This window comes from Primulina eburnea, chromosome 1 (assembly GCF_022965805.1).
Source record: "Primulina eburnea isolate SZY01 chromosome 1, ASM2296580v1, whole genome shotgun sequence".
Lineage (NCBI taxonomy): Eukaryota > Viridiplantae > Streptophyta > Magnoliopsida > Lamiales > Gesneriaceae > Primulina > Primulina eburnea.
Window position 1 is genome coordinate 60,505,983 of NC_133101.1, and position 14,685 is coordinate 60,520,667.

The following is a 14,685-nucleotide window of genomic DNA, read 5'->3' on the forward strand; positions in this document are numbered from 1 at the left end:
CAAAGACATGGATGTTCTCATCATGTGTACAAACTCTAAAACCAAGAGAACAAGAATGTTATTGTGATCAGAATAAGTAACGAGGCTCCTACGTAGCAGGAACCATCTGAAGCTTCTAGAATATCTACAGTGGAAGGTGAGGACGCTGCATCAGTCAACAATCAAGAAACTCTCGAATTAAATTACCTGGATTCTAACAGGGTTGCCAGTTTTAGCTCACGGGCATTGGACAGTGATGAAACTGCAGAGTTGTTGCGGCAAGAGTGAAAGGAATTGTTGATTCCACATTTTACTGAGATTTTATTTTTGCATTTCTAGATAATATAAATGATTTGTTTTCTTAGAAGTCGATACTCATTCATCAGGGAAAATATCTATAGGATAGGCCATATCTTGAAAAAGAGTTTGATTCTTTTTTAACACACTTGTTTCCTTGATTATAGATTTAGAGAATCGTGAAAGATTGTCAGGCAGAAATAAATATGTGAACATCATCAATCAAAAGACTGTGCAGCAAGAACGGTGAGAGAGATACAAAATCACCTTGAAGAGATTCTTGACGACGTTTTGACAAAGTTGAAGATCAAGGGAGGAATCGCTTAAACTAGAAGGATACTTTCATTCTGGTGTACTCAGCAGTTGTTCGGCTGTAGCATCTAGTTTTGGGTTAAAAGTTTTTATTTGATGTCGTTTAATTCCTTGGCGTGTCAAGGAATTTATGTTTCGTTATTCTCACTAGTATCTGTTTTTGTGTAAACGTTTTACATACTTTTCTAGTGAATTTGTTGCCTTGAGGCTTTGCACAAGTATTAGTACTTGTGCATAATTGAATCCTGCTCTTTAGTTACTTTACTCAGTTTATAATTTTGATCAGTCAATTTCCGCTGCTGTGTTGTGTGCCGTGTTGACAACACCAACCACAACACTTAATTCTGACATACAAGTTTTTAATCTTTATTTCCTGACAATTAATGCGCAATAATTCTTACAAGTGGTATCAGAGCCATCACTTGATACACTAAGTGTTTGATTCTGGTTTATTGCTATTTGCAGGAAATACACTAATAGCTCAATGGATTAACTAGGATCTAACACGGTTTTTAGACCACCAGTCCTAGATGGTTCGAACTATGCTCTCTGGAAATCAAAATGAGAGTGTACATCAAATCTATAGAAGAAAGGGCATGGCAACGTGTTTTGGATGGATGGTCCCCGCCGAAGATAGTTGATGGTGATGGAGACAGTCGTAGCAAACCTGAAAGTTCCTGGTCCAATGATGAAGTTATAACCTCGAACTTCAACTCCAAGGCGCTAAATGCGATATTCACCTCGGTGGATATTAATATGTTCAGTCTCATCACCAACTGCATTTCCGCCAAAGAAGCCTGGGATATTCTTCAAAAGCACTGCGAAGGATCAGAGAGTGTTCGCAGAACCAAACTCAGGATGTTGACCTCTAAATTTGAAAGTTTAAGGATGGAGGAAAACGAGACTATTATGGAATATGATCGGAGATTGCGTGAGATAGCAAATGAGGCCAGTAGTCTCGGCGATTCTATGTCAAATGAAAGACTGGTTAGCAAGGTCCTGAGATCTCTTCCGGAGCGGTTTAATATCAAAATCTGTGCTATTGACGAATCCAAGGACACTTCTAAGCTTAATCTGGAGGAACTAATCAGCTCTCTCAGAACATTTGAGATGAATTTAGAGCTACAGACAAGAAGTAAAGTAAAAGCAATTGCCCTGCAAACCACCGATGATTCTGTAAACAACCTAATTCAAGAGGCAAATGAGTCTGATCTAGGTGAAGAAACAATATCCTTGATCACCAAGAAATTTGGCGACTACTTGAAGCGGATGAGAGACAAAAAGAAACCTGTGTCTACACTGAAACCCTCATTCATTCCCACTGAAAGAAACAAAACTTTTGTTCCTACTCAAGGAAATTTCAAATCAAGGAATGAAACCCCAGGTCGACCGGAAACAAAGAAACTCGATTCAGTCCAATGCCGAGAATGCTCCGGATTTGGCCACTACGCCAACGAGTGTGCCAATCGGCTTCGGAGGAATAAAATCATGACAGCCACACTGAGTGACGAAGACACTGATGAGGAATACGGCTCCAAGGAAGGAGACGATTGTACCTCTTTTTCTGCTGTTCATCATGATATGCATAGACTGCAGGTTAATCCCCTCGGTGTTGCCACTGGTGTTGCAACACCGGGTCGCAACACTAGTTCAAGATCACTATGCCTTAATATCAAATCTCTGGGAAATTTAGGTTGTACAGACATCAAGGAAGTTGATCAAGAAGAACTAACTGTGGAAACTGTCCAGATGATGTACGAAGAACTCTATGATGACTGGCTTAAACGAAATGAGACAAACTCCAAACTCACAAAAGAGAATACTGATCTAAAGAGCAACTTGTCACGTCTTGAAACTTTGCTGAGTAGGAAGGACATTGAACTATGTAAAGTTAGAGATGAGCTCGAAAAGGCATCAAAAACTCTTGCAAAATTCAATGCAAGCTCTTCAAAGCTTGATACAATGCTGAACATGGGATCGAGGAGTAAGTCTGGTCTTGGCTATGTTGAAAGCACGTATGAGCATGGAGAGTCGTCCAACACTCGCTCAAAGACCACAGTATTTGTGAAAGGAGAAGATTGTACTGACCCCTTATCAACGGACATGCCTCCAAAAACTGTCCCCACTCCAAAGCCAAGCGCTGAACAAAAACTGAAGTCTGTTGATTCATCCACTTCATTCCCAAAAGCTCACTCATCAGCAAGGGTGTCACGAATTAAAAGGTGTGCTTCATCAGCAAGACTCAATAAAAGTAAGCGTAATTTTACATGTCATTATTGCCATAAGCCTGGGCACATCAGACCCTTCTGCTACAAACTGAGAAACGATTACTTGTATTGGCATTCAAATGAAGTGTTGCATAAGGTGTTTCCCAACACCAAGTACAATACTGGAATCAAGAAACCCCCTGCAAGGAAAATCTGGGTACCCAAAACAGTAACTCTATGCAATGTTATTTATACCTCGTTAAAAACTAACATTTCAGGAGCATAGTACTTTGATAGTGGGTGTTCCCGTCATATGACGGGATCTAAAGAACACCTCATTGATTATTTTGAAGTTGCAAGTGGTCGGGTGACATATGGTGGAGGTGCCAAAGGGAAAATTGTAGGCAAAGGGACTCTGAATGTTGACGGGCTTCCCATACTCCACAATGTTCTCCATGTTGAAGGACTTAACTCAAACCTAATAAGCATAAGTCAACTCTGTGATGACAATTTGCATGTTAGATTCAATAAAGATAAGTGTGAAGTCATTAATAATGCAAATGTTTGTGTGATGACAGGAACCCGGTCTGCTGACAATTGCTATCTCGTGGGCGAAGGCAATGATTGCCGTAGTGCCAAGGTAAGCAACTTGGACCTATGGCATCAAAAACTAGGTCATGTAAGCTTCAAGATCCTGAAAAATCTGAGCAAGTATGAAGCTGTAAGAGGTATGCCCAATTTAAGATCAGATAATACGTATGGGTCATGTCAGAAGGGAAAACAAACACGTGTTGCTCACCCAGTGTTGCAACACTTCGGGACAACACGATGCCTTGAAATCCTACACATGGATCTAATAGGACCAATCGAAGTTGAAAGCCTGGGCGGTAAGAAGTACTCATTTGTTTGTGTTGATGATTTTTCGCGCTTCACTTGGGTAAGCTTCCTTAGAGAAAAATCTGAGACCTTCGATGTTTTTAAAAAACTGCATGCAAAAATAACCAACTTGTTTGATTTGAGGGTGGTTAAAATTAGAACTGATCATGGAAAGGAGTTTAAGAATTCTCATTTTTCATCCCTGTGTGACAAAAAAAGAATAACACATGAGTTTTCTGCTCCTAAGACTCCTCAACAAAATGGAATAGCAGAAAGGAAAAATAGAACCCTGCAAGAAATGGCTCGGGTTATGCTTAGCTCCAAAAGTGTGTCAAAACGCTTTTGGGCTGAGGCTTTGAATACTGCATGCCATATTTCGAACCGAGTTTTCTTACGAAGGGGATCCACTATGACCTCCTATGAAATTTTGATGGGGAGAAAACCAAACCTTAAATATTTTCATATCTTTGGTTGTGTTGGCTATGTATTGAATGATCGAGACCACCTTGCTAAATTTGACTCCAAGAGCGATAAATGTCTTTTCCTTGGATATTCTGTGAATAGTAAAGCCTATCGTGTCTACAATTTGAGAACTAGAACAACGATGGAGTCAATCAATGTGGTATTTGATGATCTTGCTGATTTGACAGGGAAATCAAAAGAGGATGACACTGAAGGACTACTGGAAACTAATACTGGTGCTGAGACTGGTGTTGAGTCAAGTCCAGCAACACCAAGCACAACACCATCTCAGGATCCTACCGAATCTGTGGAAAATGAAGAAGGTGAGGATGATGTGATTTTGGATGATGTGATAGATATCCCCAGTAAAATTCAAAAGAATCACCCATTGTCTCAAGTTATTGGAGAAGTACATGAAGATGTGCAAACAAGGAAAAAGGACAAGGTGGACTATCGAAAGATTATTGGTCTGGTATGTATGAGCTCCACATACTCTCAGGTTAGTCACTCCTGCTTTGTGTCATTAATTGAACCCAAAAATATAACAGAAGCACTTAAAGATGAATTTTGGGTAAATGCAATGCACGAAGAACATGAGCAATTTGTGCGCAACGATGTGTGGGATTTAGTGCCAAGACCCCCAAATACAAATGTCATTGGAACAAAATGGATTTTTAAAAATAAGACCGATGAATCTGGTAACATTGTTAGAAATAAAGCTCGACTGGTCGCTCAAGGGTACACACAGGTTGATGGGGTGGATTTTGATGAAACATTCGCACCTGTAGCCCGTATTGAGTCTGTCCGTCTGTTGCTCGCCATTGCTTGTCATATGCATATAAAATTGTACCAAATGGATGTTAAAAGCGCATTCTTGAATGGGATCCTAAATGAGGAAGCCTATGTTAGCCAACCAAAAGGATTCGAAGATCCACACTACTTGGACCATGTCTACAAACTGAAAAAGGCTCTTTATGGATTGAAACAAGCTCCTCGAGCATGGTATGGTAGGTTGGCCGACTACTTGATTAACTTGGGCTTCAAACGAGGTGAGGTTGACAAAACTCTCTTTACACAAAAACTCAAGCATGATATTCTGATTTGTCAAATTTATGTGGATGACATTGTATTTGGTGCATCATCACAACATCTGGTTGATAAATTTGTACACCATATGTCTTCGCAGTTTGAAATGAGTATGGTAGGGGAGTTAAATTTCTTTCTTGGATTACAAGTTAAGCAATTACATGATGGAATTTTCATATGTCAATCCAAGTATGCCAAAAATCTGATTAAGAAATTTTCGAATGATTGCTCCAAACACATGAGAACTCCTATGGGGTCCAGTGAGAAACTGTCAAAAGATAGTGTTGCAGACGGTGTTGACAACACCATGTACCGCAGCATTATTGGTAGCCTTCTGTACTTAACTGTCACTCGCCCCGATATCATGTTCAGTGTGTGTCTATGTGCTAGGTACCAATCTGATCCAAAAATATCCCACCTTAAAGCCGTGAAACGCATACTGAGATACATTGCTGGAACTTTAGAATTAGGTGTGTGGTACACTAGAGAAACTAACACCAATTTAGTGGGGTTTTCTGATGCAGACTGGGCAGGGGATCTAGATGATAGAAAGAGTACGTCGGGAGGATGTTTTTATCTAGGAAACAATCTAGTGTCATGGTACAGTAAAAAACAGAATTGCGTGTCACTATCCACAGCCGAATCCGAATATGTCGCAGCAGCAAGCTGTAGTTCACAACTTGCTTGGATGAATCAAATGATAGAGGATTATGGCTTTCATAGTGACATGATGATAGTTTACTGTGACAACTCAAGTGCGATTGACATCTCTAAAAACCCTGTTCAACACTCTCGAACAAAACACATATATATAAGACATCATTTCATTCGAGATTTGGTTGAAAAAGGAATAATTCGACTAGAGTTTGTTAGGACTGAAAACCAGCTAGCCGATATTTTCACGAAACCTTTGGATTTTGAGAGATTTTCCAATCTTCGGAAGTCTCTCAGCATGTGCGTACAATAATCACACACTAGTGTTGTCGTCGGTGTTGCCAACACCGGTGACAACACCATTGGTGCATATCATTTCTTTAGGATACTAGACATACTGCATAATCATAATCATCCTATTTATTTGTGTAAAGTCTGAACAGTGAAGGGAATTTCTGAAAGGTACCTCCTAAGTGAGTCATACTTTCAATCAAATGTCGAGGTGTAAATTATGCTCAATCCAAGGCATCGAGTAGTTGAAGATATCCACGGAAATCGTGATCGTATCTAAAGTACAAAAGTGACTTGGAAAATGCGAGCATAAGGAGAAAAACAGAAAAGAGGCAAAACAACAAAAAAAAAGGGGGGGATAAAGAATAATAGAATGGAAAAAGCTACCTAGGGGAGTCCATTGAAGACCGTTCTTCTAGTGTGGGAGCTACCACTTCTGTGTAAAAATAATAATGGAAAAAGCTACCTAGGGGAGTCCTTTGAAGACCGTTCTTCTAGTGTGGGAGCTACCATTTCTGAATCAAAAGAAAATTTTATGGAAGTTTGACTCAACTCAGTGGTGTTGCCATGAGGTGTTGCCAACACTCGGTTCAGACCTTTCACAATTCATACATTGTCTGACATTTTATTTCATTCATTTTCCAAAGGCATCTTTAGGACTTGCATATTATTTGTTGGTTCTTGAAGACATCAAAATAAGCTGGAGATCAGACTTGACAGATAACGGTTGATTAAATTTTTTAACCAAAATTTTGAGGATTTGATATGTCTTATCTTCTGTGGATTACAAATCGGAGTGAGCCATCAGTGGTTCCTCTAATTCTGAATTTGAAACCTTGGTGAAATTGTTACCGTTGTCGCAGGGTAACCCGTTTTTTTTACCGTTACTGTTGCGTCCGTTCGATTCAAATTGTTACCGTTGGTGCTAGGGTTTAAATACCATGTTATTTGATTTCTCCTGTATTAATCACATTTCTCTGGCCACTGTGTTTCACGATCACTCATTGCTTTTCGATATTTTTCTGGGTACTTATCACTCTCAAGCGATACTGAACTCGCCTCTTCTTGGTTATAGTAGATCATCAATTCGATCCACAAGACATCCGAAGTGAAATGGAGACAACTCGTAGTGTTCCCAGACGGGAGTCAACACCACCTCCAACACCACCGCCTGAGACTCCTGCTCCCAATCCTCTGCAAATTGTGCCCGTTCTTCCCCAACTTGCCCCGCTTGAGGAAATTGCCCCGGGAGAACCTGGAAATCCATGGTACCCAGGCATGCCAATCGACTACGAAGCACTTCGCCGGGCCTTTCCGCCACAAAACACCACCGCTCTCCGGCGATCTAAACGGCAGGCAGGATATAGTCCCAATTTTGATGCTCCAAAGAAACCGCGGATGGCCACATACTTCACACTCGACCCAGATTTCTCGTCCGGAGATGATTCGAATGATGACAACTTTGAGTTGGTACATCGGAAGCGTTCTGCTCGTGTGAAGAAATCCACTGCTCCGACCACTTCCTCTGCGCAACAACCTGACAGATCCCCGGAAGTCAGCTTTTCTTCAGAGGACGAACAATCCCTGGCTGACTTCCTTAACAACTTACGAGAGGCAAAAAACAAGGGTGCTTCGATTTCTCATAAGGATGCAGTCCCACCAGAACCCTCTGATACCTCCTCATCTGACACTGTCATGGAGGCTGAATTTCAAGAGTCTGGTGAGCACTCTGATCATTCAGTTGACACTGAGGCAGCTGCTGAAAATGTTGGCACTGGTGCTGCACCGGGTGTTGACAACACTGTTGACGAGGACTATAACCTGGCCACTTCCTTCTCTCCTCAATTTTACTCCGAGACTGCTGTGGGCCATTGGTACCTGTATGCAAACAGGAATTTTGTTGAAGAACGTAATATTGATTTTGAGGCGTATGGAAGGTACAATCTCACCACATTTCTTAACATCCGCAGGCTAAGCTCCACAGTGAACTCTGTAATGCCTTATGCTAGACGACCTGTTCTTGAATTCTATTGCAATCTGACCACCAGTGTTGGAGATAAGAGGTCACTTAGGTACGGGCGTGTCTTTGTTCGGGATGTCATATACGATTTCTCTCCGCAAATTATCAATGTCTTCTACCATACACCTACCAACGAGAATGTGGATGACCTTCCACATATTGACTACATCACTTCGGTTCTCACCGGAGGATTGGTCACTCAGTATCCACAGCTCCCAGAGCGTCTAGCAGCAGCAAAACTGAAGATCTCAAAACAAGAAGGCTGAAGTTTTGGCAAAAAGTATTGAAGCAGGGCATATAAATTATGTCCACGGCTGACGGCCCGAACCCATCACTATCTACTGAAGAGGTGTTTTTTTATGGTCATTGTCATTCATTATCATGATCTTCATAGATTCAATTACTTCGTCCCTCTAATAAACACTGATCAGAATATTTATAATCACATCAGTATCTCTTACTTCATTCATGCACGTGAAAATGTAACCAGGAATTGTCCAAGGATCGAGAAAGGTTACAGAAGAAGTTGTTACACACAGTGATAGTCATAATTAAATAAGTTATGAAGATCAGAGAGAAAACTCAGCTTCAGAAAACAATACCAGAGAGGAGCACCATCCCGATAATTTGACGGATCATATATGAAACACAGGCCCCACAATTCAAACTGCTTAATTTGACGAGACAAAAACGGGCATACAAAATTTGACGCAGCTGAAATCCTAATTATCCGTTCAGATTAATCTTGGATGATGAAAACTTGGAATATCATAATAAAATCAACATGACAGGAAAGCCAAGAAACACAGAAATTCGCATGAACTAACATTATGAGGTATCGAAGACAGATTAAACTCACTGTGGCAACATTTGGTGATGTTTGTGCAAGAACCAAGAAGAAGTTCACTAATGTTATCCATTCAAGCAGCCGACAAGACTCCGAGCCGAGGCCAAAGAACTTAAGCGGTGAAAGGGAAAAAAAGATGGAGGATGAAGCTGAAAAGGTTTTCTTGATGAACTACATTACTTAAAATGTATAATACATAAGCTTTTATTTTTTAATTCAAATTTAAATATTCATCTCGGCTGAGATTATGTTCTTCCGCCGTCGAGATTTTCAGATAGAGTTTCCTTGTCTCGAACTCAACCTCGTCAAAAACTACGCATTTGAAATCGTTATGGTTTTGCCAGGACTCCTCGTTTTTTGCTTCCGATGAAAATACCAATTTCTTTGGTACGGTCCGATGAATTTTTATCGTTGAGACGAGTCAACGATATCGATATTAATAATAAAAAATAATACTCTTAGCATAAAAAATAATATTTTTTCATGGATGACCCAAATAAGAGATCTGTCTCATAAAATATGACATATGAAACCGTCTAACACAAGTTTTTGTCGAAAAAAAAGTACAAGATGAAATGCGAGGATTTTATACTTTTCAATGATAAGCCCATACTAGAAGAATCTGAAACAAATTTATTTAAAGCATCAACGACTCGAATAGCATCAGACTCTACCATAAAATATATGAAATAAAAAAAATTAGAATATAAATTGAAACGTGTTTTTTTCTCTCATTTAGTTCCTAATAAATTATTTATTAATTGAATTACTTTACTCTAATGAAAATATGTGATGCATATATTTTGCAAATTTATTCTTGTAAGCAAGAGATTCAAAAGATGAGACTTAAGCTAGTATAAAATCTTAAAAGTATTTATTCACCTCTATTAATAACTTTTAATTATTGATATCAAACATAATACCACTAACTCAATTATTACAAGTCGAAAGTCGATGCAATAGAATGTTCATATAAAATTTCATGTTATTTTTAGGACAATATCTCAAAATACATCCAATAATGAACATTTATCCTCGTATATGGAGTATGCAAGGAGAGGAATCGAACCCGAGGAAGGAGGTCAGCTAATCTGACGGATGAGACTAGTGAGCTACAAACCAAGTCTCATAAATATACATCTTTAAATGCTCCGAGAAATGGGAGTCACAGTACCCCAATCGCTCCATGTTGGATAAACGTCGTCTAAGGTCAGGTCCTCCTCATAAAAACAAATTAATATCAACAACAAAGGGCCCAACAAAAAAATATCAACGTAGGCTTCAACATTAATGGGTAAGGTTGACCTTTGTAGGAGATTACACATATGATGTTCTAAATTATTTAGAAAATATTGTCTATGAATTGAAAATTGATGAAACCAATTAAATAATCGAAAGCAATACGTTATGAGGTTGTTACTAAATTTTATGGGTTGAACGAATTTGGAATAATATTCTTTCGGGTGGAACTTGCTCCTTTTTATAAGAAATAAGTAAGGAACACTTGTTTCGCACGTGAAAACTAATGAAGTCTAAGTTGAAAGGTTCGTTGATGAGTATCTTAGTGATGGGACGATTAAGAATCCATATCTCGTTGACTCATTTTTTTGAGTCAACACATTAGATGAAAAATATGAAAGTCGAAATATTTCATGCAACGATGTTAAATGAAGGTAGTTTTTTTTCCTTCAATGAAAATCATTGTTAAATTAAATGAAGGTGGAAACTAAAGAAGTATGCAATAGATTACGAATATACTTCATATGCAAAAACAATTACTTAACTTTTTTTGCACACTCACTCATAAATAAATTTTCATGCTCTATTGTCGGTGAATTCAAATTGATAAAATTTATTATTTATTTGCGCTATACTAAGTTAGGAAAATTCGATCATATCTGTTTGGTGTTGTTAAGGTCAAATTAACCCAATAAAATGTATTTCATTCCCAATAAATCTTCTGATCTGTTTTCTATAAAATTTGAAGTCTATTTTTATTTAATAACACGATCTACATGTGTTGATCTTGGTCACTTGCATGTTTCTTTAATTTGGCTCTTTTTTTCTAAAAAGTGCTTGGAGTTGATACCACTAGGCTTGGTCGTCTGAAACTTTTCATCCATTCTCTTTATAAACAATAGAAGAAAACAATTAGCATATTACATTATTTGAAATCAAGTGGCTCCAATGAGCATGCATAAATATTAGTAAGCTAGTAGAAACTACAAATAATCGGTTTTGGATATAGTATTGTGCACATCACTATCGTTGGATCAAGCGGACTCCAATTTGGAGTCTCCTTGATCCAACGGCTTTACAATACACAATATCATGTTGTACACTGTGGATTATCATTTTTCGAAACAATAGTTTGTACGAAACAATATCTATTTAAGGTAAACCAAGATTTTGAGTGAATCTTGATAACAAAAAATAAATAAATTAAAATAGACATTGAGTGAATCTTGGAGGTGTACTTAGTTCTAAGTTTCTAATATATTTTTTGAAGTTTAAAAGTCAAGAGATATTCAATCTAAACTTTTATATATTCTATAAAAGTTTAGTGATATTCAACCTACATTTTTGTGAGGTTTTAAAAAGTAATGTTGTATTCAAACTTGACTTTTAAGACTCAGCAAAAGTCTAGATGTATTCAAAATATCAATAGATTTTAACGACTCCATGCAATTATATTAAGTACAAAAATTAAAATCTTAGGTACAAATATAAAACATAGAAAAAAAATTTTGATTCAAGCTAAAGATTTAAATTTATATTTAATTGAAAAATATCTCAAACTTACATACTCATTTTCATTTCTATTAAAAATAATATCAATACAAATACTTGCTAATTCATTCTTTTATCTTCCATATATATTTTTTTATTTGGACTTTTTAAAACATATTTTCTATTGCTAAAATTATTTTAAAATCAAAATTATAAGAAAGTTTATTTTATTTTTTGAGTTTCGATCACAAAGTCAGTATAAATCTATCAACTAGATCAAAATTTGTTATTTAAAAAAAGTTAGTAAATATATGCAACTATACAGGCCCTTGATGTCACTTTATCTTAATTATTAAATAATAAACGGTTGTAAATTACTCGGTGAACGTTTTAAGATCCTGCTACATTATAGAATTCTCCGGCGAAAAAAGAGTGCTGAATCCACATCTTTCAACCTTGAAGCAGAGCGATGAAACAACAAAAAATTTGTTCCGATAGAAGCACGATAAGAGTAGGTATGTTACGAGACAATCTTGCGGATTTATATTCATGAAATAATATTTTTGACATAAAAAAATAATATTTTTCATGGATTGAGTTAAAGATTTGGATAACGGATTTAACATGTGAAACAGTTTCTTAAGAGTTTTTGTACGAGACTATGTGTTACGCAAACAACTTTGAGAGAATTCCTTTCATGACAGCTAAATCCAAGGATATCTCAATTTAACATGTCCCCGTTTCAATTTGGCTTCTGGATTCTGCAATGTAAACTCACTACCGACACTTTGCAGATACCTCAGATGCCAAACACTATATTCACAAAATAAAGATCAAGAGAACCACAAACAAGCTAAAACCTTAGGCTAAATTTGACAAGGCTTCGATCTTCGAACAAAGTCGTCTTTGTTTTTAATCCTTTTTTGGCTTCCAAGAACATACTCCGTCTCATGCATTAGGATAATGAAGCTCGGATTGCATCTGAAAGATTAGATTTTGAGGTCCCAAATATGATTCATACGCCGCATTTGTTGATAAGCTTTGGCCCGGAGCTTTAAGTCCATAAGAACCAGTACGATAAGGGCGGGGGCGGATGCCGCTCGGGTTAAAGCCAACGATTGCGTCACCATTCGTCTGATTCCACTGGAAAGGAAGTTCGTGAATAGGAGAGGCAGAATTTGGCTGCTCTTGTGAAGGTGGTTTTATATTATCTGGTGGAAGGGTTTGGTTTTCCCCGAGGTTTACTGTTGTTATGTCATGAATGCTCGCTCTTCTCTTATCTTTTCCGCCGGAAAGTTGCCTGATGAAGTACTTCTGAGCATGGCTGGCAACTTGAGTTGGTGTCCGAGTAATCACGAAATTTCGAGATATGTTTCTCCAGTCCCCTTTTCCATATTTCTTGAGCCCCATCAAGAACAACCTGTTCACAGTAAATCAAGACTTTCATCAGAAAAACTCCACAATGAATGCTGAAGTCGAGCGGCAAGATATGATCAGTAACATAATAGTGGTAGGATTCAGCGTTGCCAAGACTTTTATCCTCTGGATCTCAAAAATTTTCAATTCTCAGAAATGAAACAATTCAAATTTCATCCTGGAAATGACTATCGCACAAATGGTAATAGTTATATATCGACTTTCAAAACTGATCGTTCCCACAATATTTATCAGAAACGTAGAAGAATATAAAAGCAATGGACAATCAAGAAAAAGTAAAACTCGGAAAGTGTGCAGAAAACTAACTTGTGCTCTTCTTCAGTCCATGGGACACCCTTTTTCCGTTCCTGATCGGAAGACCGAAGCAAAGAACCGGATTTTCTTCCCCCGGAAACGTGACAAGCTTGCTTAAATCCATCATAAACATGGCTACCACCCCATTCCAGAGTAAAAGGCAATGATGTAGTATAACCAGGAACTGGAATCAACCCTGCCTCTATACTACTAACATCATCTTCCAATTCTTTGTATTGCCTCATCACATCTCCAACGGTTTTTCCTGGAACCATTTCAGCCACTCTTTGCCATCGATCGGGCGTATTTTCATCGAAAAACGCAAGTGCATTCTCAAAGGCCTTGTTCTCCGCTTGAGTCCAACCCGCGCCCCTGGTCTCACCGAGAAACAAGCTAGAGTTTGAAAAGCATGAACTTGGTGACAAAATCTCCATACCCCACTTCATGAAACTTCAGTTACAGTCAGATAATCCACAGAATTGTATGTTCTAAAGCATCGCTCGAAAAGGGTCGTCTTAAAATTTGATGAGCACAGAGAAAGAAAGGAAAAACGAAGAGAGGTAGAAGCTTCACAAATCACAACTGCAACAACACAGGGTTAAATCAAGAAGCATTTGTTTGGAGGAATCAGAATAGCTTTTTTATCAACAGCCACCTCCCCCTTTAAGAATACTAAAAAGAACCCACTTATTCAAAATCAACCAAAATCTGAAGATTTAAAAAATATGCAATTAAAACAAACGCAAACCTATTTCTCAACTCACTCAAGATCTGAACCCACGTAACTCACAGACCAACTTATAAAGCAAAAACGGGACTCAAATCAAGAAACCTTTTCCTGATATGGAAAGAAATAAAGTCCGAAAAAAAAGAAGGGACAATAATTGATGAATAAGCTGGAGTGAACACTCCAAGTAAAAAGAAAAACTCCCAATTCCGATAGGAGCCTGGGGTTTTGTGAATGGGAAAAAGCCTTTACTTTGTTACTTTTTCTCGTCTGGTGTAAAAGGGAAAAAGATTATGACAATGGAAAGCTCAAAAAAAGAGCCACTTAGCTAACAGTGTTCACGGAATGAATCTGAAATTTTACTTTGTCAATGTCAAGAAACATTGAGAGAAAGATAGAGAGGACGCATTGAAGGTGGTGAAGTTTGATTGGATGGAATGGTGTTTATGGATACGACAACTTTTTC

At 38.0% G+C, this 14,685-nt stretch overlaps 1 protein-coding gene across 1 annotated transcript; it reads right to left on the reverse strand.

Moving 5' to 3' along the window:
- Window positions 1-12,691: 12,691 nt before the first annotated feature.
- LOC140836410 (transcription factor DIVARICATA-like) lies at window positions 12,692-14,666 on the reverse strand. Its single transcript, XM_073201900.1, has 2 exons — window positions 13,505-14,666; window positions 12,692-13,181 (listed from the first exon to the last, which is right to left on the reverse strand). The coding sequence occupies exons 1-2, from the start codon at window positions 13,936-13,938 to the stop codon at window positions 12,710-12,712; spliced, it is 906 nt and encodes a 301-aa protein (XP_073058001.1). The 5' UTR covers window positions 13,939-14,666; the 3' UTR covers window positions 12,692-12,709.
- Window positions 14,667-14,685: the final 19 nt, after the last annotated feature.

Excerpts from the sequence above, each read along its gene's own strand:
- LOC140836410 (XM_073201900.1), bottom strand. The coding sequence starts at position 13,938 with ATGAAGTGGGGTATGGAGATTTTGTCACCAAGTTCATGCTTTTCAAAC. Across the intron at positions 13,182-13,504 it reads TGGACTGAAGAAGAGCACAA|GTTGTTCTTGATGGGGCTCA; the intron begins GTTAGTTTTCTG and ends TACTGTGAACAG.